The sequence below is a fragment of the Juglans microcarpa x Juglans regia genome, chromosome 5S (genome assembly GCF_004785595.1).
Source record: "Juglans microcarpa x Juglans regia isolate MS1-56 chromosome 5S, Jm3101_v1.0, whole genome shotgun sequence".
NCBI classification, from domain to species: Eukaryota; Viridiplantae; Streptophyta; class Magnoliopsida; order Fagales; family Juglandaceae; genus Juglans; species Juglans microcarpa x Juglans regia.
The window spans coordinates 7097293-7122847 of NC_054603.1; the positions used below are offsets into that span (position 1 = coordinate 7097293).

The 25555-nt window shown below is 33.6% G+C and overlaps 2 protein-coding genes across 4 annotated transcripts; one reads left to right on the forward strand and one right to left on the reverse strand.

Moving 5' to 3' along the window:
- Positions 1-10304: 10304 nt before the first annotated feature.
- Positions 10305-16479, forward strand: LOC121268256 (arogenate dehydratase/prephenate dehydratase 1, chloroplastic-like). Of its 2 annotated transcripts, none has more exons than XM_041172437.1 (11): positions 10305-10952; positions 11959-12026; positions 12107-12199; positions 12281-12481; positions 12780-12860; positions 12952-13047; positions 14937-15014; positions 15121-15210; positions 15302-15369; positions 15698-15779; positions 15890-16479. In XM_041172437.1, the coding sequence occupies exons 1-11, from the start codon at positions 10664-10666 to the stop codon at positions 15947-15949; spliced, it is 1206 nt and encodes a 401-aa protein (XP_041028371.1). In that variant the 5' UTR covers positions 10305-10663; the 3' UTR covers positions 15950-16479. The 2 variants fall into 2 exon arrangements, with proteins under 2 accessions (XP_041028371.1, XP_041028372.1); XM_041172438.1 differs by having other exon boundaries at positions 10307-10952; positions 15893-16479.
- A 60-nt stretch (positions 16480-16539) lies between these two features.
- Positions 16540-20870, reverse strand: LOC121268272 (lactoylglutathione lyase GLX1). Of its 2 annotated transcripts, none has more exons than XM_041172460.1 (9): positions 20651-20870; positions 19720-19865; positions 19502-19626; positions 18866-18930; positions 18558-18770; positions 18042-18089; positions 17818-17925; positions 17562-17714; positions 16540-16777 (listed from the first exon to the last, which is right to left on the reverse strand). In XM_041172460.1, the coding sequence occupies exons 2-9, from the start codon at positions 19836-19838 to the stop codon at positions 16736-16738; spliced, it is 873 nt and encodes a 290-aa protein (XP_041028394.1). In that variant the 5' UTR covers positions 19839-19865; positions 20651-20870; the 3' UTR covers positions 16540-16735. The 2 variants fall into 2 exon arrangements, with proteins under 2 accessions (XP_041028394.1, XP_041028395.1); XM_041172461.1 differs by having other exon boundaries at positions 20572-20678.
- Positions 20871-25555: the final 4685 nt, after the last annotated feature.

Genomic DNA, 25555 nt, shown 5'->3' on the forward strand with positions numbered 1-25555 from the left:
TCCTTCAGATGGGATTTCCATGGTAGTGGGTTTCTTTAATTTTTGGAAAATTGTAAATGCAGTCATCTTCAACCTTCATTTTTTTCCCCTCAATTGGGATGTTCATGGTAGTGGAAATTTTTGGTTTTTGGAAAGCTGTAAATGCAGTCATTTTTCTCATATTAACAGTAATGTGAGAAAGCAAAATAAAAGAATGAAAATTAGAGATTATCAAGTATTGTCTTTGGCATATGTGAGTTAAAACAGAGTATACCCAGAGATGATGAATGAAATTGTTTTGTTTTCTTCATTGATTTTGTATTCGGTGCAGGATGGTATTTATATACAAAAATTAGAATATTCTTTTGTAACAGATTCCATCACTACAAATAGAGGCATTACACATAACAAAAAATTATTCTTGAACATTTTGGCTTGGCACATTCTCTGATGAGGTATCCTTTGAGAGTTGATCATGTGTGGTAGTATTGATGATATGCCCCTGCGAGCCAAGCAAGTCTGGAAGCACAGTGAGGCTCGATATAAGTGTTGAAAATCTGGAAGTGGATAAGGGCTTTGTAAATATATCAATGAGCTGATCCTTGCTTGAGAGAAAAGAAACTTGAAGAGCTTTTGCTTGAATTCGGTCCTTTACAAAATGATAGTCAATATCTACATGTTTGGTCCGAGAATGCATGACAGGATTGATGGATAGGTAAGTTGCCCCCAAATTGTCACAGTAGAGGGTAGGAGGTTTTGATAAAAAAATTCCTAATTCAAACAAGAGAGATTGTAGCCACAGTAATTTGCAAGTGGCATGAGCAAGAGCCTTATATTCAACCTCCGTACTTGACCGGGCCATAGTAGACTGTTTCTTTGAGCTCCATGAGACCAAGTTTTTGCCATAGAAGACACAATAGCCACCAGTTGATTTCCAGTCATCGGGGCACCCTGCCTAGTCTGCATCAGTGTATGCAGCCAGAAATGGAGTAGAAGATGGTTGAAGAAATAAACCATAATGAAGAGTATGCTTCAAGTAGCGTAAAACACGCTTAACACTCTACCAATGAGATATGCATGGAGCATGCATATACTGACAAACACGGTTGACAGAGAAAGCAAGATCTGGTCTAGTGAAGAGCAAGTACTGCAAACTGCCCATTATACTGCAATACAACGTAGGATCTTCTACAGATGATGAATCAAAGGCAGATGCTAACTGGCTTACAGTTTAACATGTTCGTCTTTTTGAGCAGATCCAAAATATATTTCCTCTGAGAGATAATCAGTCCAGTAGCATTTCGTCAACATTCAAGACCCAAGAAGTAATGTAAATCCCTAAGATCCTTAAGAGAAAAATCAATGCTTAAAGTAGAAATAAGCTAAGCAAGAACACTCGGACTAGAGCCAGTAAGCACTATATCATCGACATAGACTAGGAAATATACAACCACAGATTGATGTCAATAAATAAATAGTGAAGTGTCTGATTTAGAAACAACAAAACCCAATTCCAATAACCGAGAGCTAAGTCGCGCATACCAAGCATGTGGAGCCTATTTAAGGCCATACAAAGCTCTATGGAGTTCGCATACATAGTGGGGAAATTGAGGGTGTATAAATCCAGGTGGCTAAGACATAAAAACGTGTTCATCAATAGTCCCTTGCAAAAAAGCATTTTGGACATCCAACTGATGAATCGGCCAACCAGAGGATACTGCGATGGAGAGAACTAACCTGATGGAAGTTGGCTTGATCACAGGACTAAATGTTTCATTGTTGTCCAAGCCTTCAAGTTGAATGTAGCCCTTGGCTACCAATCTCGCTTTCCTCTGTTCGATAGATCCATTTGACAGATGTTTGGTCTTAAAGATCCATCAGCAACCAACAATATTTTGATTAGAATCAGGAGGGACGGGCGATCAAGTGTTGGTGGACATAAGTGCATCAAATTCAAGCTGTATTACACGTCTCCATTTGGGATATTTGAAAGCTTGAGTGACAGAGGTGGGTTCCTCTGGAACAGCAGTGGGGGTGACATGGGCGAGCGGTGGAGGCCATGGAGGGGTGCTGTCAGTTCTTATTTTGGGACAAGTTTTATTGGCCTTGGATCTAGTTTGCATGGGATGAACCAATGTGTTGTTGAGGGGAATTTCAGAAGATGAAGAAGGAGCGCTGGGAAGAGAAGAATTTGGATATGAGAAATCGAGAGGTGCCCTTGATGATGATGGGTTTGAGGTTGAAGAGGATTCGAGTAAAGGGTAAGGAATATGGGTTTGTGGGCCAGGGGTGATATTTTGTGTGGGTGAAGTTGAGTGGGTATTGGAATTAGACGGTGTGGTTGTGGGCCTGGTATTGTGTTGGTTAGAATAAGAAGATGAGGACCCATGAGGATGAGATGGAGGAAAGAAAGGTAACGTAGTGTGAGTTAAGTTGGGCCGAGAACAAAAATCTGGAGATGAATTTAATTTTGATGTAGAGAATGGGAAGTTATTTTCATCAAACAATACATCCCTTGAGATGTACATTCGTGACGTAGGGACGTGAAAGCACATATAACCATGATGAGATGAACTATATCCAAGGAATACACATGGGAGAGATCTGAAACTCATTTTGGTTTATTGAATGGCCTAAGGTTAGGCCAGCATTGACAACCGAAAGTTTTTAAAAACATGTAATCTGGTTTTTGATGAAATAAAACTTCAAAATGTGATTTGTTATTTAAAATGAGAGTGGAGAGTCTGTTGATGAGGAAAACCGCAGTGACAAGGCATCAGACCAGTAAGAATGAGGTAAAGAAGAGTGAGCAAGAAGTGCAAGACCTGTTTCCACAATATGTCTGTGTTTCCTTTCTACTGATCCATTTTGAGAGTGAGCATAGGGACAATAAATTCGATGAGAAATACCAAAAGATTGTAAGACATGATTAAGAGATCTAAACTCACCACCCCAATCAAATTGTAATGCTCGAATTTTTGTATTAAAGATAGTTTCTACATGGCACTTGAAAGAAAGAAAAATTGTGACTACATCAGATTTACATTTTAATGGAAAAATCCAGGTAAACCTACTATAGTCATCAACAAAAGAAATATAATATCAAAAACCACCACGGGATAGCATAGGTGCAGGACCCCACACATCAAAAAATAGAAGATGAAAAGGAGCAGATGATCTAAAAGAGGCTTGACCATACGGTAGTTGATGAAGTTTGGCCTTGCAACATGATGAACATAAACCCGAGGAGGAAGACGACTTTGTAGAAAGGGAAACTTGCGAAATTATTCTGTCAACTAGTTGCATGGAGGGATGACCTAGCCGAATATGCCATTGGAAATAGGAGACAAGTTCACCAACATTAGCTTGAGGAGATGGAGATGTTTGAGGAAACACATACATTCCATCTTTAGTTGAACCTTGAAGAAGAACTTGTTTGGTTAAGGAATCCTTCACACAAAAGAATGAAGAGTGAAATTCAAAATATATACAATTATCTTCACACAATTTTCTAACAGAAATTAAATTCTTGGAAATTGAAGGAACATGATATAATTTTGAGAGAAAAAGATTGCTATGAGCAGAAGAGATGATGGAACTGCCAACATGCTGAATTGGAAGAAAGGTACCATCACCTACATGAACTTGTTCATCACCCTTATACTCAGACGGGTTAAGAGAAATGTTAGAAAAGTCGTGTGTGAAATTATGTGTAGCTGCGGAATCAGGATACTAGTTAGGATCGGTGAGAATTGGAGTTGGTTGAGTGTGGTGTGGGCCTAAAGTGTAATGAGCCGAGAGGGAGGGTGGAGGGGGGGATTGAAAACTGAAATCAAACCTGTGATAACATGTGTTGGCTGTATGATCTTACTTATGACATACTTGACAAGTAGGTCGGTTAGGTGTGAAGAAGGGTGGAGAAGGGGAAAAACTACGACCACCATTCCTGCCACGACCACCACGCCCTCTGAAACCTCCCCTGCCATTAGAGAAACCACGACCTCGAGAGGAATTATTGCTTGATTGTTTCTGAGTGATGTTTACTGAGTACTCAGGCGATGCTGTAAGGACAGTGGTTTGATGATTTAATATGGACTCATGAGTAAGAAGATGACTATAGACTTGAGTCGGGGTGAGTGGATCCACTCGAGTTGTAATGGAAGTGACTATTGAATCGTAGTCTGTGCCTAAGCCTTCCAAGAGAAACGTGATAAAGTCAGAAGATGGTAAGACTTTTCCAACCATAGCAAGAGTGTCTTGGAGGAGCCTTGCACATCTATAATATTCAGTAATAGAATTTGAGCCCTTTTTAAGGGTAGTGAGCTGCAGTTGAACTTGTATGATGCGAGCTTGCGATTTTGCAGCAAATAGTTCATTGAGGATATCTCATATTTCACAAGAAGAGGATGCCCCGAGAACATGTGCAATTAAAGGTTTAGAAAGATATGAAATAAGGATACTCATGAAGCAAATGGGGGGGGAATGATGGTCCCATCAATATACCCATGTAAGTTCTGTCCTCTAAGGTAAGGCATGATTTGTGCCTTACACAAAAGATAATTTTCATTGTTTAGTTTGATAGTGATCAAGTTTGTAGAGAAATTGGAGGAAGGAGCAACATTAGAAGGTTGGTTTGAAGGGAGTCATGCGACATGAGTTACTTCAGGTATTTCAGCCATGGAAACAAGCGTGAAGAGCTTGAGAGCTGAAAACCCAAGAAGATGGACGTGAGTCCTAAAAAGCTCTGATTACCATGATAAAACAGAGTATACACAGAGATGATGAATGAAATTGTTTTGTTTTCTTCATTGATTTTGTATTCGGTACATGATGGTATTTATATACAAAAATCAGAATCTTTTTTTGTAACAGATTCCATCACTACAAATAGAGGCATTACACATGTATAACAGAAAATTATTCTTGAACATTATGGCTTGGCACGTTCTCTGATGAGGTGTCCTTTGAGAGCTGATCATGTGTGGTAGTATTGATGATATTGGAAAACTGTAAATGTAGTCATTTTTTCTTCATATTAACAATAATATGAGAAAGCAAAATAAAAGAATGAAAATTAAAGATTATCAAGTATTGTCTCTGACATATGTGAGTTAAAACATGTATTTCCTGCTTCTAATTCCGCCTTGTGTTTCATCACTTCGCCGCTCGGTTTCAACATCCCAAATCAACCGTTTCATTAAAGATCCATGTAGACGACTGCGAGACGCATGCACGAACTGACAACATTTAGAGTTTTCCATATAGTTTTCGTCTGAAACATGACTTTAATGTTGAATTCATATCCACCATGGTCACAAAATTAAAAGTAGAACATAAATTAACAAAATCATGTGTGCTAGGAAAAAACAAAACAAAAAACAAAATCATATGTAGGAGGGGGAAAAAGGGATAGTGTTTTTAACATGAATTTACACTAGGCCTAGTTTGGATAGCAAGAACATCTCATCTTATTTCAATATCCAAATACCACAAATACAAACATTTTTCAATTTCAAATTTTTAACTTTTTTATTTAATTATAATTACCTAATCATTACAACTTTCTCAAACTTCCAAACAAATCACAAAAGATAATTCAATTTTTTCAAATTTCAAAACAAAAATAATATTAAAAAATAATATTTTAACAATATTTTAACTTTATGATATTACATCTCAACTCAAACCATTTCACTGATATTCACAAATCATCTAATCTTAACTTACCATCCAAACCAAGCCTTAATCTTACGTCTACAAGATATTAGAAGAGGTTAAATTCAGTATAAATGAATAGATTATAAGCGGAGAGTCTCATCACCAATCTTGGGATAAAGATTCTCAAGAGTTTTTTTTTTTCCCATCGAATTTTGAAGTCTAAAGTGAGAGACTGATAGCAATTATAATAAAGGTATTCGTCATATCTTAATCTATTATACTCTCATTTGGAATTCTTTATGACTAAAGCAATAGGTTTCGTCTTGTTTCTCTTGTAATTTGTTAGTGCATATGTAGTGAATGATAGTTGTTTTTTTACGTTTCGGACGGAATATGAGTTGTCATATTTTCTTTAAAGAGAAAAAAGAGTTGTGATAGTCATCGGAACATCACTCTCCATATATAACATTAATGTAGAACATTTTGTTTCTTTTATAAGAAACAATGTAGAAATTTTAATTATGTATGTTGTATTTTTATATATCGTAGTTTAGATCCAAAAAGGTTGGATGAATGTTGTTTGTTATCAACACAACCACTCGTGAGTAGTACTATTATTTGATATAATATGAAAATAGTGCTCGCCATCTATATATGAATTGCATATTTTTTGTTCCCCCATAACCTATGCACGACTTTGCATGGTTAAATTAATTTATTTAATAAAGGAAAACTCTAAATGCAATCAATTCGTGCAGGCGTCTCATAGTCGTCTACGTGGATCTTTAATGAAATGGTTCGTTTCATTTAATTTGGGATGCTAAAATTGACTGGCGAAGTGATGAAACACAGAGCGGAATTGGAAGTAGGAAATACATGTTTTAACTCACATATGACAGAGACAGGACTTGATAATCTCTAATTTTCATTCTTTTATTTTGCTTTCTCACATTACTGTTAACATGAAGGAAAAAAAAGAATCGATTGCATTTACAGTTTGCCAAAAACCAAAGAAACCCACTACCATGGAAATCTCATCTGAAGGAAAAAACCCACTACCATGAAAATCCCATTTGACAAAATCCACATAAAAAACAGAGAATAACTCGGTAAAATGGAAAAAAAAAAAGTACCTCGTCGATCTAACGGAGACACTCATTTCTTCCTCAAACAGTAAATCTGCAACTATCATGAAAATCCTTTGTATTTGTGACGAAGTTTGGGAGAAAATGCTTTGGACGGAGGCTCTGTGCGTGTTGTTCTTCTATGAACTACACTCGATTGCTTTCTTTTCTTTTATTTTTTTTTAACTCTGACGTGGCAACACGCCACATTAGTTGACTACACCCAGACTCCTACAAACGACTATACGTAGAAGAACTCTTTAATAAAACGACATCGTTTTGGAGAGTTAATTTTATCTTAGGTTTTACTTTTTAAAAGAAAACTACGGTTTACGTCGTTTTAGGGTTAGGTTTAAAATTACAACTTAACCCTCCCCATTCTCTTTCTTTCCCCTCTCCCTCCCCACCCCCGCGGTCGTTCTCTCTCTCTCTCTCTCTCTCTCTCTCTCTCTCTCTCTCTCTCTCTCTCTCTCTCTCTCTCTCTCTCTCTCTCTCTCTCTCGTCGATGTTGCCTCTTATGAGTCTCCTCTTGTTCTCCTCCTCCTCCCCCTCTACTTTCTCTTCTCCTCCTTCTTGAAGCCATGAATGGTTGTGACCCACAACCATTCGTGGTCGTGGTTTTTTGAATCTTTGCTCAAATCTGTTATGTGAAAATCACTTTTCTCATATTTGTTGTTAACTTGTTTTAAATTTATTTTTGTTTCCCAATTTGTAGTGGATGGATTTGTGATTTTGTGGATTTCTGGTTGTTTTTCAATTATTTTGTATCTTTTGGTATTTTCTAGATGTTTTTGGCCATGGGAGGGCGGCAGATAGGGTGGGGTGGATGGTCGTGGGGTCAATTCACCCCATGACGTATGGACTGGGGCACCCATCGTTAGATAATCAATATTAGATAATCAAAATAGACTCTAAGCCATATTATGCATATTCTTATGCAACAAGATTTACATAATCTTCATATGGGTTTGAACCAATAAACACTTTAAGGAAAGCTATGTATGTAATGTTCAATGCAAGGAAGGTACTATAGCTTCCTAAAGCCAAGTCTATTTATTTATTTATTTTTCCTTGGCAAAAGCTAGAGTCTATTTGCTTGTGTGCTTTATTTGCCTATGATATCTAGAACACGAGTTGGGGTAGTTTATCCTCTTACCAAATTAGTTAGGTGATCACATATTTTTTCTTTTTTCCTTATGAGACTAATCTTCACCAAACTTTCTAAAAGCATACGAAACCTCACAAAATGAAGAACTTCGAGATCTTCTCCATCTTCCTGTTCACTTATGCTATGTCCAAATCGATTGTTGTGAAACCTATTACAACCTTAAAACAATTTCAACATCGATAATTTTTTAGCATAATTGATGTGAAACGCATCCATTTCAACTGTGTTTTGTGCATTAAAAATGAGAAATACTTTAACCATAATCAGAATTTTTCTACTCTCACGAACAATAATAAATTATATAGGATTATCTTTATATGTCTTTCTCTATTTTATTATAGGCCTTAGTTCACTAATCTTAAAAGATAGTTAATTGTATTAATATCACAACATCTACCAAAAGTACGACCTAATATTACAACAAACAAGTTGTTGACATGAACCTCAAAATGGGTGCGTTTTGTTCCATTAACATTTTTAAAATTCTCAAAACATCCAAATATTCTTAAAGCTCTAATAATGATTTTTATTTTTAATTTATAATATTTTACCACTCCCATTTTTTTTCATTTTAGAAGATACTTAACTTTTTTTAATTCACCTATAAATGATACATTTTATTTAAGTTAATTTTAAAGTAATAATTATAATTAAGAAGAGGATATTTATAATTCATATGACGAATTATCAAAATTTTCCAGGTAAATTCCAAACTACAAAAATTATAATATAAATATTAAAATATTAAAAAATAAAATAGGAATCAAAGATGTTATCATTAAAATTGTAACACATGGTACATTCTTTTGTCCATATTTACATGTACTTTAGAAAATTTTGATATTTCTCGGATAAGAAGTAGAATTTCTCTTTTGAAAATATATATTCTAAAGTTAGATTTCCAAATTATTACCATTATCAAAAGATGAAAAGTTCCTTTTCTTCTCTTCTGATTGGCCACGATTGGAAAGGCATTTTACTTTTACTTTTTCCTTTTCTCTACGAAAACGGCAAGGCTCCCGATCCTGATAAAATGTACCCTTTTTTGTTTATTTGAAAAAAAAAATTCTATATATCATATTATTATATAATTTTCATTTTATTATATAAGATGTGATATATTTATCATAATTAGATAATTTTTATTAAATAATAAAAATTATTCAATAGTAATAAATATGTCACATCTTATATAATAGAATTAAAGTAAGATGAGAGTATGGTTTTATAACATTATTCAACTTTTAATTGTAAAACCGTATTAAGAGGTTTTACTTTTAATTTTTTTTTATTATTTGCTAAACATGCATTTAAAGTATTTATAAATTTAGTTACAGTACTTTTTAAAGAAGATAAGTGTTATAATCATAAATTGATATGAGTTTATATAATGCGTTAGATCTATTTTATAATAAAGATAATTTTATAATTTAACTAATACATTAAGTCACGTCAATTTATAAATTTTTTTTTATAAAATCTCTTTGTAACTAAAATATTTCTCTTTAAAAAATACAATGTTATTTTCATGAGTTTGTAAACAGAAGTTTCAATTTGATATATTTTTTTATAAAGTAGGTTTTCACTTAAAAAAATTTTAAAAAATTAAAAATACTCTTGAAGATGTTTGGAAAATTAGATGAGATAAAATTTTTATAAATAGTATTAAGATAATTTATAAATAATAGTGAAATAGTTTGAGTTAAGTATTTATTAAGTTATGAGAAAGGAGAAAGAAAAAATTAAATAAAAAAATTATAAAGTACAAATATTATTATAATATAATTTTTATTTTAGAATATGAAAAAATTGATTTTTTTTTTTATTTTTTATTTAAAAATTTAGAAAAATTGTAATGATTAGTTTGAAATTACTTGTATTTGAATTATATTTAAAAAAGAAATGAGATGAAATAAAATAAAATGAAATAAGATTAAAAAAAAAAAGAGAAAAAGAAATGAAAGGAGATTTGAATTATGACGGAGCGGTGCTACTCTTACTATTGGGAGTTTTTGTTGAGATTTTTGCTAGTGATTTTGTGATGAGTTTTTTTTTTGTAACATATTTAAAAAATTTTATAATATTAAAAAATATACTTATTTAATCATTAAGTAAAAAATAATAAAAAAAAAATTCACAGCGATAGAAATAAATGATAAAAATAGAATTTTTTATTATGAAGTGGTAAATGCATTTGCTTTGACTTTTGAAGTTTTAGAAGTGATTTGAATTTAGAGATGAGTTGAAATGATTTATAAATAGTAAAATAAAAATTGAATTATTTATTATATTTTATAAAAAAATTTAAAAAAGTTATAATGATGAGATGAGATGATATTTGTTGAAATGAAGTAGGTTTTGACTGTCACCGATTCTCTCGTCCCTCGCCCACCTACCTCTCTGCCCATCTTTCTCCCTCTAGAAAGTAGAAAGTCTCTCTCCCTCTCATTTTTTTAATATTTGCGTTCTTTTTTCTCAGTTGCCTGCCTTCCTCTCTGAATGTTCTTCACCCGAAAGTTCCATTTTCAACAGAGCACAGTGCGTAGTTCAGACTCGATATAACGACGTTTTTGTGGGGTCCAAACAATTCCCCCTACCATTCTTGTACACCTCCTTGACAATGCCGTGCTGGGTTTCACCGAAATCTTCCCAACAAACTCCTCCTCACCAACTACAACTTTTTGCATTTATCCCATACTTCGTGTTCTGTGTTCTTAGATTGGCTTTGTCGTGAATGGCTCTTAAAGGTGCAGCTCCCTGGGTTTGCGCCAGAAATCCTTGTTCTGATCTCGGGACCTCAGATTTGGGTCCTAGGAATTCTGGGGCCGCTTCGATCAGTTTTAAGTTCGATTTGGAAAAGTTTAGCCGGGAATGTTGTCGTCTGGATGCTTTGACTCGGCAAGCTACCACTCCTGTGGAAGATGAGAAGCCGCGTGTGCCTGGGATTGAGTCGTCTGGGGCCATTGCGCAAACTCGGGGCAATGAATCCAGGGGTCTTCACAAGGATTTGAACCTTCTCCCTAGTGAGTTTACTCATAATCTCACCTTTTTTTTTTTTTTTTTTTATATTGAAAATTCTTTTGTTTTGATGTTGTGTTTTATTTTCATTAGGATATCAACAGAATGGTTTTATTTTCATTAGGATGTAAACATCGAGTGGTTTTCGTGTTCGCCAATCAGGCTTTTTGATATTTTTGTATCAATTGTTACTTTCTTCGTTCTTTCTAGTTGGAAGAACACGTTTTGCCTGAAAATTCTTTATTTGGTCATAATAAGTTATTGAGCAATGTAGGTTGATATGATGCATGGAACTGTAGTTCTTTTGTGCCTTTAGTTTCTGCTGTGGATATAGGTCTGGTGATATTACGTTGTATGAAGTTTTATAAGGAATTTGGTGTTTCTTTTAAGGTTGAGTTGAATTGCTATGTATCGGGGTTGTGAGTATTTAGCCTGATGATTTTCAGCAAGTATTTAGTCATCTCATGGATGTTGGAATTCGTGATGCCATATCAATGTCTGTCTAGTTGGAAGGTGCTCTTTTTATGCATGCAACAGGCCAGCAACTTCTAGATTCTTGATTATGATGGAGTTTTGCATGTTTCCGGACTAGGTGGCATAGGTTGGGGGCAATGTTTGTTATAACGGAAGCAGTATGCAAATTCCTTAGTTGCAGCAACACCAAAATTAAAATGGTTTCAGTTATTGGGAATGGGTCCTTTCTAAGTTGTCTATTACTTTTTATAAATATTTCTTTCATGATTGCAAGTTTACTACGCACGTGCGCACCCACCTGTCTATATACGTGTACATTTTTTTTTTAAAGATAATATACTGAAGTGTTTGGCAAAATCTAATTGCTTTTCTATGCTACATGCACTCCCAGTTTGCTACACATGACGATGATCTTTTATCCAGAATTTATTTGATTGCTGTTTTTTTCTTTTTTTTTTTTTTTTTTTTTTTTTTTTTTTTTTTTTTTTTTTTTTTTTTTGCAATTTTATGGCTTGAATATATGAACAATAAATGCAGAACCATTATCCGCGAATGACCTTGCTTCTTCTCCAAGTGATGGTTCAAAAGTACGGGTTGCCTATCAGGTATAGTACCTGATAAATTCTTCTTCGAGTTGTCCATGGAATTCTTGTTATTCTCGTATCAGTTGCATTGTACAATGTAGGGGCTGCCAGGAGCATATAGCGAGGCTGCAGCACTGAAAGCATACCCCAAGTGTGAACCTGTTCCATGTGACCAGTTTGAAGAAGCATTCAAGGTTCAAATAATTGTTATGCATGTACCTGACTGGCATTGAGTTTATTACCTTTTATATGTTTATTGATGTTAAATTTTACAGGCCGTTGAATTGTGGTTAGTGGATAAAGCAGTTATTCCCATCGAGAATTCTGTTGGTGGGAGCATCCACCGTAATTACGATTTGCTTCTTCGACATAGGCTGCACATAGTCGGGGAGGTGCAGATGCAAGTTAACCATTGCCTTTTAGGGTTACCTGGCGTAAGAAAAGAGGAGATAAAAAATGTTTTGAGCCATCCTATGGTCAGTCATCTCGTTTCCTTTTCATTCTTTCTAGTCTTATAACAAAAGGGGAAAGCTTCGGTGTGGAGTGTGACCTGTTCTGTACAAATGACATGGGCACTTAACGTGCTGGTAATAGCTTTAGGATGTGCCCCAGTCAGGTAATCTTTAACTGATAGAAAACACTTAAGGATACATCCCAATCAGGCCTAAAACATTTTTGGTATAGAGGTATTACATATAAACCCTCGTTTTAGATGCAAGGCACGGGGTCCCATAGTTCTTGAAGTTGCTGTCTTAACAATATTCTTGTTCACAGGCTCTTGCTCAATGTGACATGGCACTAAATGAATTAGGTGTTCTCAGCATTAGTGCTCATGATACTGCTGGTGCTGCTCAGGTCATACATGCTACTTTGGTGAATTAAACGTGTTTTTTACTATGAACTACTAGACTGTTTACTTATTCATTGGTTAGAACATGTTGGACAGACGGTGTCATCAACTGGCCTAAGAGAGTCCGGAGCCATTGCTAGTGCCAGAGCTGCAGAAATTTATGGGCTTGAGATTCTTGCTGAAAATATCCAGGTTCGACTTCCTTTTATGTCTTATATGATTTGGGTATATATAATGTGAATTCAAAGGGCTGTTCCAGTATATATTTTCAGTTAATATCTACTCCATAGGCTTGTGAGTAACTACTGATTTTGCTTACTTTTCCCAAGGATACAAATACCATAGACTGAAAATAAATGTTCTGCTTAGGGTGAAATTGGGTCAGCCCAAACTAAGCTAATTGATTATACGAGCCGATAATGTTTGGTCAGTTTTTTCTCCTTCCCTCTTTGGCTGTGCAGTAACCAGATAGGGGTACTGTCATGGTTAGCCCAATCCGACCAATTATGATTTATGTAATATATAATTATATATGAACCTCTCTCTCTCTCTCTCTCTCTCTTGATTTATGTAATATAAAATTATGGTTGTGGAACTGGAAATTCAATCAAAGAGGAAGTCAATGTGGAAGCTGTTCTTGAAGAAGAGCAATTTGTTTTTTATTTGTTATAATTGTCAGCAGTGCTTCACAACTAAACTCAGTCTTCCTTCATGGCTGCGAGGGCTTTTAGAATAGCATCGAGATGTTCCTTGTTTCTCTCATCGGTTTGTCGGTTGATTACCCGAGAGAGTCAATTCAATAGCTGAGCCCTTTAGTCGGTTAATTGGTGTATATATATATATATATATATATATAGTTTTTTTTTTTTATAAGTAAATTGGTGTATATATATATGAAAAAAGAGCTATAGATATAAGAAACCAACTGCCGACGTAGTGGGCAGTGGCTGAATATGGATATGATGGAGTCAGTGCATAGCCCAGGTTCTGCTTCTTGAGAAAATATATGTCCCTTTCACCTATGTGGTTGGGGTACCTGAAAGTTTGTCTAGTGTCTCTGAAGAAATTCAATGACCATTTTAACCTTTCTATCATGTCTGTCTAAACTTCTTTCTTGCTTGCCAGATTTACATTGAGTACATATTGCTAGCACACGTAAAATTTTGAATTCTTCTTTCAAGAGTGTTCCTACCCCTGGTGTATGTGCCCCGTGTACTTGGGCTCTTGCCTATTCTTACCGATAAAAAAAAAAAAAGAGGATTGTTACCCCAGCACATTAAAAGTAAAAGTGCCCAAATAAATATTTAGACTCAATTTGTTCCCCTTTGTTGGATTGGTAATGATTTCGATACTACTATATAACAAATGATTTTGATACTAGGGTTGGTGGTGGATGCATAATTTCCTGTCTATATTTGTCCTTAATGAAAAATATTAGAGTTGAACTCTATTTTCCGTCACAATGTATAATGGAAATATCAATTTGGTCTCCCTGTTTCAGAAAGCTCCAATCTCTTCCTCGAAATTCGTAACTGTAAGAAGTTGAGGATCATGATGTTACAGAAATTGATAAATGTGGCTCATTTCAATGTTTACCACAGCATCAATTTGAACCTAGCATATATTTCAGGGCCAACGGTATAGTGTTACCAAAATCTTACCCGTTTTGTAAATATGCCAATGTCAGGGATAGCATGCTCAACCCTTCCGTCGTGCCCCTCATAGACATGGAATCTTTGCCAGGCTAATTTTAATATTGGAAATGCCTTCACGTGTGACACATGCAACTACTTTATAGTTTGTACATGGAAAGTTTGTTTACATGTAGTAGCAACAAATATTGTCTTTTTTATAAGTAACTGATTTTATTATTGATGATAGGCATAGCTCAAGTACACAAGATGGTATAAAAGAGATAAGACCTATCTAGGTCGCAGTAATGGAAACAAATATTTTGTCTTTAATGCTCATGTTTAAGGCTTTTATCTGATCTGTCCTTTCTTTTGTTAATTATTAATAATGTATATGTCATGAATGATAAAAATTGCAACTTAACTAAATTGTCCTTCATGTACTGCCAGGATGATGACAATAATATTACCCGTTTCCTGATACTTGGAAGAGAACCTGTAATTCCTGGAACTGATAGGCCCTATAAGGTTTAGTTTTTTTCTGTGTATGTGTACCGATAAAAAAAAAAAAAAATTCTGCATATTTTTCCTTGCTGTTAATGTGATGATGAATATTTTTTAATCTTTTCCCTAGACAAGCATTGTTTTTACTCTAGAAGAAGGTCCTGGTGAACTTTTCAAAGCTTTATCGGTCTTTGCTATGAGGAGCATTAATTTGTCTAAGGTAATCTCAAGTAGCAATTGAGTTCTGTTACTTTTATAAATGTATCTATAGTCTTTGGTTCATTACACCTGCTTTTTTAAAAATATTTCAGATTGAGAGTCGCCCACAGAAACAGCATCCTTTAAGGGTTGTTGATTATTCTAATGAAGGGAGCACCAAGTGAGTGCTATATCTTTTGAGTTGTGATTTACAACGGTGGAATTTGATATTTTAGCTATCCAAGAGTTTATTGTTTTGTAGTATTAACTGGTGTTAACTGTTATGGATAGTCTTCTTTTTTTATTTTTTGAGTAATTATTATGAAAATTAGATATCCACAGAAATAATTTATAGAAAGAAATTAGAGAAGAAACAATAGGACTCGAATATGCTACTTCATGAATTTATTGACACAGTTAATTTACTTAGTATGTTTAAAAATGGCCATACAATTTTGGAACAGTAGTTGTGTTCTGATGACATAGTGGTCAATGGTTTCTGGTGGCAGGTATTTTGACTACCTGTTCTTCATTGACTTTGAAGCTTCAATGGCAGAGCCTCGTGCCCAATATGCTTTAGGACATCTGCAGGTTAGTTAATATTTCATGATGTAGGAGAAAATCAAGCATTTTTGTTGTTGAAAATCCCCCTCCCCCTAAAAAAAAAAAGGGGCCAATGATGATATATAAGTTATTTTTAGCAGGAATTTGCAAGATTTCTACGTGTTCTTGGTAGCTATCCGATGGATAAGGTTCTATAGAAGAAGCTCTGTGGAGTCAGTTTCAGTTGGATGGCCAATTCTGCAAGCCAGAAAAGAAGTTGGACCTTATTCTTGTGTATAGAATTGATCCTACAGAAGCCAATGCTAGAAGAGGTTCAACTTGGCTTCTTTCTGAATAGGAAGGAAGAAATTCTCTCCAATGGTCTCGCCCTATTTTTCTTTCATGATTCTTTTCATCTCCTACTGGGGTGAGGTTTAAGATATCATGATTTTTTATTTTATTTTTTTTATATAACCCAAAAAAGGGACAACCCTGGGCCCTATGGTACAGACGTTTTCCGTTTTTGTTGTTTCGTTTGTTGGTTCTGTTTAGGAGTTAGCTCCTCAGGCTCAGCTTTTTGTCGAGTATAGAAAGATAGATACCTGTAATTTTGGTTCTTATCAACAACGAACGGTTTACTGCTTTGTGACAAAGTCCTCTAATTTAATAAGGAACGAAATAACTTATCAGCAGCGTTCACGTTTTTAGTGGCACAAAAATGCTCAAATAAAGTGCTTAATGCCCCACTAAAATATCTCAAAATTTTAAGATGAACGGCGATATTTTTCTCTTTTTCTATTCCCATACGTAAAACTCAAATCACATTACATCCAATACATATATAAAACAACATAAGTGTCATTCAAGTCACACAGAACAACATCACAACACAACTACTGCTTACACAGACAGCCATTTGCTAGAGTTATTCAAGGATAGTAGGATAGTTGATGCGCCGTAAGTTTTTAATCACACCGTAATCTTCTCCATTATGCAGTTATATTTCACTCCAGCTCCTTCAGGAAATCTTCATTGTCAACAAGGACCTAAAATACAAAGCAAAAATATCAGTAACATGTCGTTGACAATGAATGAAATATTGTAAATTGAATAATAGATGAAATAAATGTGATCAACAGAATTCATGATTGAGTGTTAATCTAAAAAGGAAAAAGAAAAAAAGAGGTTAAATGGGGTTGTGTGAATTCGAACCAAAAACACTCGAGTTCTTAAAATAACTCTATATAAGCTTTTACTACTACAAAATTTCGAACTACTAAACTACCTTTCATCTTGCGCTTATTTAAAAAGTAGGTTAATTCAGCCCATAGAAGCAAACTAAAATATCCCTTCAGTCCAACTTATGAGATGTTATTTCTTGAACTTGATATGAAGAAAGTTGCATTTTCATTTATGGATGTTTAATCTCGCTAACCATGTACGAAGACTTCATTAAAAGCCTAGAGTCTTTTGTTGTCTGTATAACAAAGAATTCAGCTTCAAATTCATACAATCGGAATAGATTCGGCAATTTCATTCCAAATTACACTTGGATTAAATGTCCATTTCACTTTTGATCAAATTATAGCTATACAAATCCAATTACTCAACCCAGCTTTTTCCTGCTATTTGTAATAATTATATGTCCAATAGACAATACAAAAATCACTTCAAACTATTCCATAGTGGTCTCTTGCATTATTTTAAGAGCGACGAAATGTTACTTCTCAGAACCCATGAAACTATTCCAATCCTTCAGACATCAATCACTACTTCAAAAATCAAATAAGCTTAAAAGATATCAAATTATTAGTTCTATACAAAACTTACAGTTTTCCAACCATCTGGATCTAGGAAAGAGGTAATCTTGGTGTTGATTCCAGGAATTGGCCCTGCTGGTCGAGTAATCTTTCCTCCAAGCTCTTGTATGACCAGGCTGACAACCTCAGCACTTTTGTATACATCATCAGTGCTGATAGCAATCTGAAATGGAAACCACAGGCATTTAAAAAAAAAAAGGTGGCCAAAGTTTCCATAATGAAGAAAACTAGTCCAATATGGAAAAACAGATCTCTAATAAATTGACCTGAGCATATGCATTTCCCTTGGTATATTCAGTCACACCATAATTGTAAGTCAGCTCCAGAACAGTTGTCTCATGTTCTTCTGCATACCCCAACATGGCAATGGTGTACTGTCACATACATACAACAAATATTAAAAGGAATTCTATGAGTCCCTTTTGTGGCTTAAAGATGATTAGTGTGCATCTGCTATGATTTTTGTGTGAAATCATGTGAGAAAACATACCTTGTATTCAGGTCTATCAACCTTCTTCAACAGCCTCATTCCCAAGGCCTGCATTGAAGGGAACCCTCTAAGATCAGGAACATCATATTGGATGGATTTGATGTATATATTAGCATATTGATCACAGCAGGATTTAACGTGAAGGCTACAGGCTACACAAAGGTTCCAAGGACTCATCCCCTAGGCTGAGAGCAATTGTCTTCAGTCACTTCTAGTTGAATTTTCATACAAATGAACAAGGTCAACAAAGGTCTGAGGCTTCATCTTGTAGGCTGAGGCGTATGGTCTTCTGTCTCTTTATTCAAAATTTATTACTAACTTGCATAGTATTCCAATACCTATTACATTGAACATACTAAGAAAGATATAAGAGAATAATTCCTTGAATTTTTTTTTATATATATCAAACTTTCAAAGATACGACATGAGCACTTAAAACATATACCAGCAATGTGTTCATTTAGAATGGAATGGGGCATATGGCTAAGTTACAAAAAAATATTTTCACTGATTTACCTTTTCATAAAACTTGATAGCGCGATCCAAATCACCAACTCGAAGCATCACTTGGCAGAGTGGCTCAGGAGTTGGACCTCTTTGGATAAGTTCAAAAACATATCCATCGGGATCCTTTACAAAGGCGATGACACTTTGCCCACCTTTAACAGGACCAGGCTCTCTCGTGATAATCCCACCCTTGGCCCGGATGTCTTCAACCAATTTGTAAACCTAAAAGTCCAAGCCATGCATCATTGATCATTCAGTCTCACCACCAAAATGGAAATAAAATCAACAGTCACTCCGGAATGTAGAATGACACTTACATCTTGAGTTGCAATAGCAAAGTGACCAAAACCAGTTCCAATATCATATGAAGACACGCCATAATCTGTAAAAGTCAATATGAAAGTAATTTCTTAGAGATCATATAGTTAGAAGAAACTAAAAGGCATAATCATGCACTTGGTAAAAACTTCACCCACTTTGTCATTACCAATCAGTCTCGACTCTTTTTCACTAAATGCTCTCTATACCCTTTTCCATTTTCACAAATTGCTGCTATTTTCCTGAGCTACTTTTCCCCTTGGTAATGAATAATGATATCCATCCATGAATACAAGTAAAGAGATAAGAAAGGGGGAACATGCCCAAATGTCTAATATAGTACGCTCTTTACTATAGGTACAAATCACATCCTAGAAGTAGAGCAACATGCCAATATGGATTCGAATACCAGCAAAAAAAAATCTCAATAAATGGATAACCAAACCTTAAAGCATTTTAAACAAGAAACCACAAAAACATGGCAATGCTAGTACCTTCTTGTAGTTCATCATCAAGTGATAATGCTTAAACAGAGTGCATCAACAGACCGAATCAAACAGCCAATCATGAGGGGAACTACCACTCAGTGTATCATAAGAAGATAGAGATCAAGATTACAAGTCTAATGAACTCACTGTATGTCAATTCCACAACAAAATTAGACACTTCTGGGCCAAACCCAAGAAAAGCATTAGAGTATTTCTCTTCGGGAATGTCTCTTTTCCTGAGCAGCTTCATTCCAAAACATTCAGTATAAAACCTGACCACCACAAAAAAGCATGTAGAGGAAATTAATAAAATCCAAGCATAAAACTCATCAAAAGCTGGGATAGCAATGTCTTGAGATGCATACTTGATGGTACGGTCAAGATCACCCACACGATACACTGCATGGAGTAACCGGCGCTTATCCTTCTTAGGCCATTCCAACAGCTCAGCGTTGGGAGCAGCAACAGGTGCAGCCTCAGCCATTACAAAACCGAATCAATGTGATATTCTCTGTTTTAATTAATCAAGAAATGAATCCAAGAGAAGTATTCAGTCGCCCAGGCTTTCAAATGATATATATATATATATATATATATATATATATATATATATTCTAGTATAATTATAAACCCAAGCACAAGAAAGCTAAAAGATGAGCCACGTAACAAAGATTTTGCTCGTTCTTCTCCAGTACACTTTACATGGACAAAGACAGGAAAAATGACTAAATTACTGAGAAATCACCTCGAATAATAGTTGAATATGAATTAGGATATATATATATATATATATATATATATATATATATATATATTCTAGTATAATTATAAACCCAAGCACAAGAAAGCTAAAAGATGAGCCACGTAACAAAGATTTTGCTCGTTCTTCTCCAGTACACTTTACATGGACAAAGACCGGAAAAATGACTAAATTACTGAGAAATCACCTCGAATAATAGTTGAATATGAATTAGGATCCTCAGTGACTCTGCAGCAGAGTTCTTAAAATCCTAACTTAATTATCCTAGTTCAGTTCAAAATTGTTATCCTTTGGTGATATACAATGAATTAAATCCTATGAAATTTGAACTACGTAATCAACAATACCGGTTCAGAATTCCACCATAATCCTACCCCAAAATAACTAACTTTTTCATACAAACCACAAACAAAGTTGCAAGACAGCTAAAAGATATATGATCAAGCAAATGCCGTACCTAGTACTACATCCCAGCCTCAAATTCAGATTCAGAAACTCTAGAGTGAGAGAGAGAGAGAGAGAGAGAGAGAGCTTACAGAGAGCGAAGAGGAGTGTGGAATGCCCTAGAAGGATCAGTGTAAGCAGCAGATCATCTTTATAGGATGCATCCACTTCAGTGAACTCAGTATAGTATGACGTACAGTTACCGAAGCTCAAAATAACGGGCCAATAGGGTATGCAAACACGTGGGAAAGGAGGAGTCGACGTAGAGACGAACGGATGAGAGAAGTCAGTCACCGAGAAACGCGACAGTATGAGTCACATTGGCTCAACCGTAGGTCTTTACCCACTGTTCGCCTCTCTCTCTCTCTCTATAAGTTGTAACGGATGGTAGTTTTGCACCGGCCATAAATGAATCGATTCAGATTAAAAAGGTAAAATATTAATTGTTATTCCTCATTATTTTAATTGTGATTTATTCATTATATCTTAATATAGCACCAAATATTATAAAGAAATAAGAAATAAAAATTAAGGAATAATATTATCTTGCTTCTATTTGATGCCTTCCATACATATATCTATTCAATTCAATAATGTTGGAGTAATCGAGAGAAACATCGCCTTCCAAGTAAAAGTTGTGGTTAGGATCGAGCCACTTTTGGCACTCTCTTTTGCATGTTTTATGGACTGTTTGGTTCGAGGGAATTTTTATTTGGAGTAACGTTAAGTATAAATTTTATATAAGTTCTTCGTAAAAAAAATGGATCTTATTCATAAAAAATAATTTTTTTAATATTTTTTTAAGGTAGAATTTACATTTTTATAAGGGCTTATATGAGATTTATCTATTTGAGATTTGTCTAAATCATTTCTCTTTTATGACATTGATTTTAGCTTTTACCCAAAAAAAAAATAAGAATGTGTTGCGCAAGTATAGCGCATTTCTTTTAAAAAAGAGTAGGGTCTATTATTAAAAAATTAATTTTTTTATGTCGATTTCATATTTACTCATTTTCTTAAAAATGAGTGTGTGACGCATGCGCATTCTATGACTGTAAATATCATTTAAAAAAATTATGTTTGTTTATGCTTTTCTAAACATGTTGTGACTTAGGCCTCGTTTAATTACATAGTTCAAATGAGATGAGATAACATATTTTAAATAGTACTGAGATTTTTAAGTTAAGATAAGATAATATATTTTGTAAAAATATATGTGTTTAGATAGTGAGTTGAGATGTGCTGGTTTATAAGAAAAATGTATATTTTGATAGTGAGACAAGATAATATGAGTTTAACTTTTTGAAATTTGATAAAGTGGTGGTCCTACTAATTATTGAGAAGTATTTAATTATTAGATGGAAAATATTATAAATATATTACAAATAAGTAATATCTATTATTAATTTAAAAACTCATAAATATTTTGACTTTTCCAAAATATATTTTTTTGTAGTTGGTCATGATTATTTCAATATTCTTAAAAATGAAAGCATTTCTTTGTTAAACGAAATGCTTTTCTGATTATATATTACAATAAAATAAAAAATTTTAATATATAATTATATATATTAAAAATATGGTAGTTATTTTTTTTCCAATTTTTAGTATCGAATTTTATAATAAAATCTCAAACTTATAGTCACCTTCAATTGTTAGGTGCATGCGTTGTCGTGACTATTGGGATGTGAGGTGTAGGAGAACAGTCTCGTGTCAGATGGGCTGGAAATCAATTGTTATATCAATGTACAGTGTATAGAATAGTTAAAACATAATATATACGTTGGAAAATGCTGGAGGCTCCGTTGGGTTATAGCAATATACTTCTACGTGCTTTTTTAAATTTTTTTATTATTTTTTAATAATTTTAAATATTTAAAAAAAAATAATATTATTATTAAAAAGTATTTTCTTAATCAAGAAGTAATTTTTTATTTTACTTAGAAAGTATTTTTTAATAATTTTTTTTTACTTTCTAATTAAGAAAGTATTTTTTTAATGATATTTTAAATTTATTTTATTTTTTTAAAATATTAAAAAATATTAAAAAATCTATATAAAAAATAACTTCAAAAAAAAATATATGTAAAATAATGCTACACCCAAGCAGAGCCCCAACGAAGGATGTAGCATTGTCTTATATACGTTTGGATATTTAGATAAAATAAATAGCACAATCGAGTCTTGAAATGAGATTATTCGAATCTTATCTGCGCATCCAAATGGATACTAAAAGAGAAACATTACTTTACTCACCTATTGTAACCGTTCCATTTAACCGTTTGGTAAAAAAAATATCTTTTTTTATTTAATAATTAAAAAAATAATTTTAAATATATTGATATTTTTTTTAAAAAAATATTTAAATATATTAAAAAAATATATAAAAAAAAATTACACTGAACAATATGCCCAGCTGTAACATGGGGCGGCATAGCAGCCGCACCCGCCTTAAAATCGTAGCTCGTAATTCGTGTAAATGTTGAGGTGTAGCTTCAATCGGATTTGGTATATTTATTCCCTTTTTTGTACCTTTTTTTTTATTTTTTTATGGTAAGCTAAATTTCAGGACGGTTGTCAAGCCCGTTGCATATGATATTGCGGCTTGACCAATAGAAGAGCTATGCAGTTAAAAGTAATAAATAATACTACACATTATCCTCTTAATTACCATTATTTCATCATCTTATAATATGACGTATGTGATAAAAAAACTATTTAAATTTCACTTGCTTAACAATTGTTTGAACTACATCATAAGATATTAAGAAGATTATTAAAATGAAGATGAAACTTATAGAAAACACCCAAAAAAAAAAAAAAAAACTCAATTCAAACCGCGAGAGTAAGATGACATAGTAGTAGTAAGATGATCTGTGAATATTAGTGAGATAGTTTGAGTTTGGATAATAAAAGTGTTTTATCTCATCTCATCATTATAATTTTCTTAAATTTTCACATAAAATTTAATAAACAATTCAATTTTTTCAAATTTCAAAATAATAATAATATTAAAAAATAATATTCTAACAATATTTTATTAAACTTTCAACTTTCATCTAAAACTATTTCATCTCATCTCACTATCTCAACTGCACCTAATATTTTATGGACTTTTAGGAAAGAAGAGAGAAAAAATTCAATAAAAAAATATTATAAAACTAAAATATTGTTATAATATAATTTTTATTCTAATATTTGAAAAAGTTGAATCTTTTTTTTTTGTTTAAAAGTTTGAAAAAAATGTAATGATTAATTTAAAAAAGTTATAATGATTAGTTTAGAAGTGTTTGTATTTAAATGATATTTGAGAAGAAAATGAGATGGGATGAGACCAAAATAATTTCAAAACATCCCAATGTTTCTCTATTCCATGTAGGGGTGGGGACCGGGTACCAGCACCCGACCCATCCGCTTGGACGATCTCACGAGGGTTATATATATATATATATATATATATATATATATATATTACACATATTTAAAAAATATTTTTTAAAATGTAACGATGTTGCTTTGGGGAGTTTATAATTCTCCAAAACATGTCGTTTCATTTTAGGGTTAAATTATCTTTCTCTCTCTCTCATGTTGAAGATTACTCTCTATTGTGAGGCTAGAAGGCAACGCTGAATGCCACCATCATTCTCTACATTTGTTCCACTGATTGTTTGCACCACTGCTTGGAGCATGCCACCCCGATCGAACAGAACTTCACTACACACAACTTATGTGAGCCGAGATGAAGACACTACGAAAGACATGATAAACAACTCCATGTCTCAACTTTTCATGGATTAAATGCACCTGATGTATAAGCATAAATGTAAGTAAAATCATGACAAAATGAATGAAGTAGTTTGGTTAAGACATAAAAATAAACACTCGGTGGACATTAGTTTAAAACCGACATGAATTATCCCATAACCCACCAAAAATCATCATCAATACATGCAAAATATAGATCCATGTAATCATATGTGTAAATGTCTACTCAACCCAACCAAAATCCAAGATTCAGCTTCACATAACTAAAATCAACAACTCAATCTCCATAAATATGCGCCGAACCCTAGACTTTGAGAAGGAGAGGGATTTGATTGAAATAGAAACCTTACTGTGATGAAGAAATGTAGATTAGAAGTCTTTGTTTTGTGTTTTAATCACAAGAAACACGAAACTGATAAGTGTGAAGTGGCATATGACTAGGCCTTGAAAATGGAGAGTGCCATGTATCTGGGTGAGTTCTTGCAAGTGAAAAGGAAATAATATCGGAGATAAGTTCTAGGCATGTACTCGTGTAGGGCTAAAACACTTACGTGGCTATTGCCATGCATGGGTTACTTGATAGTCCCCCTGTGACTTAGAAGCGAAACAGAGACCTACCATTAGGACTTATGCAGCAAATATAAAAAGAGCTCCCAACACTAACCAATACTTCAATATATTTTATATAAACCAAAATAAATAAATAATAAAAAAAATTAACAAAAAATTTTATTTTTATATATATAAGTAATGGGGCAAGTAACATACCTACATGCATCTTAGTTCAAAACATAGTGTCGCTCACAAAAAATAAAAATAAAAATCAATAGAGTACGCCCTCTTATTTGCAATAATCACCATGAATGTTCACATCTCATAAGATCATCAATGTTAAAGTTCATGTGAGTGTATGAGTAAGCAAACTTATATAGAAAAGTAACTCTTTATTTCTTTTTTTTTTCAATATATTTTTTATAATATTATTCATAAGTATTTTCTTCTTATATATGCTCCCAAGAGACTGTCACTCACCTCAAAAGTAAAACTTTATGCTAGAGCCTAGATACATGAGTATCTCCTCCAAACAATAGTTTGCACAACCTTTTTTTTTTTTATGTCCATTTTTGTTACTCATCTTTTTTCACAATGATTTGAGTCATGATTATTTCTATAAGGACTTAAGGGATAGATCTGTGTATGGTATTTGTCTTTTTCGCAGTGATCTAACACTG

What these genes read in the sequence shown, in the direction of transcription:
- LOC121268272 (XM_041172460.1), bottom strand. Translation starts at nt 19,838, where the DNA reads ATGGCTGAGGCTGCACCTGTTGCTGCTCCCAACGCTGAGCTGTTGGAA. An exon ending in GATCTTGACCGTACCATCAA is followed by an intron (nt 19,627 to 19,719) that starts GTATGCATCTCA and finishes TGTGGTGGTCAG; the next exon opens with GTTTTATACTGAATGTTTTG. An exon ending in TTGCTATTGCAACTCAAGAT is followed by an intron (nt 18,771 to 18,865) that starts GTAAGTGTCATT and finishes TTGGACTTTTAG; the next exon opens with GTTTACAAATTGGTTGAAGA.
- LOC121268256 (XM_041172437.1), top strand. Translation starts at nt 10,664, where the DNA reads ATGGCTCTTAAAGGTGCAGCTCCCTGGGTTTGCGCCAGAAATCCTTGT. An exon ending in ATGTTTTGAGCCATCCTATG is followed by an intron (nt 12,482 to 12,779) that starts GTCAGTCATCTC and finishes TCTTGTTCACAG; the next exon opens with GCTCTTGCTCAATGTGACAT. An exon ending in ATACTGCTGGTGCTGCTCAG is followed by an intron (nt 12,861 to 12,951) that starts GTCATACATGCT and finishes CATGTTGGACAG; the next exon opens with ACGGTGTCATCAACTGGCCT.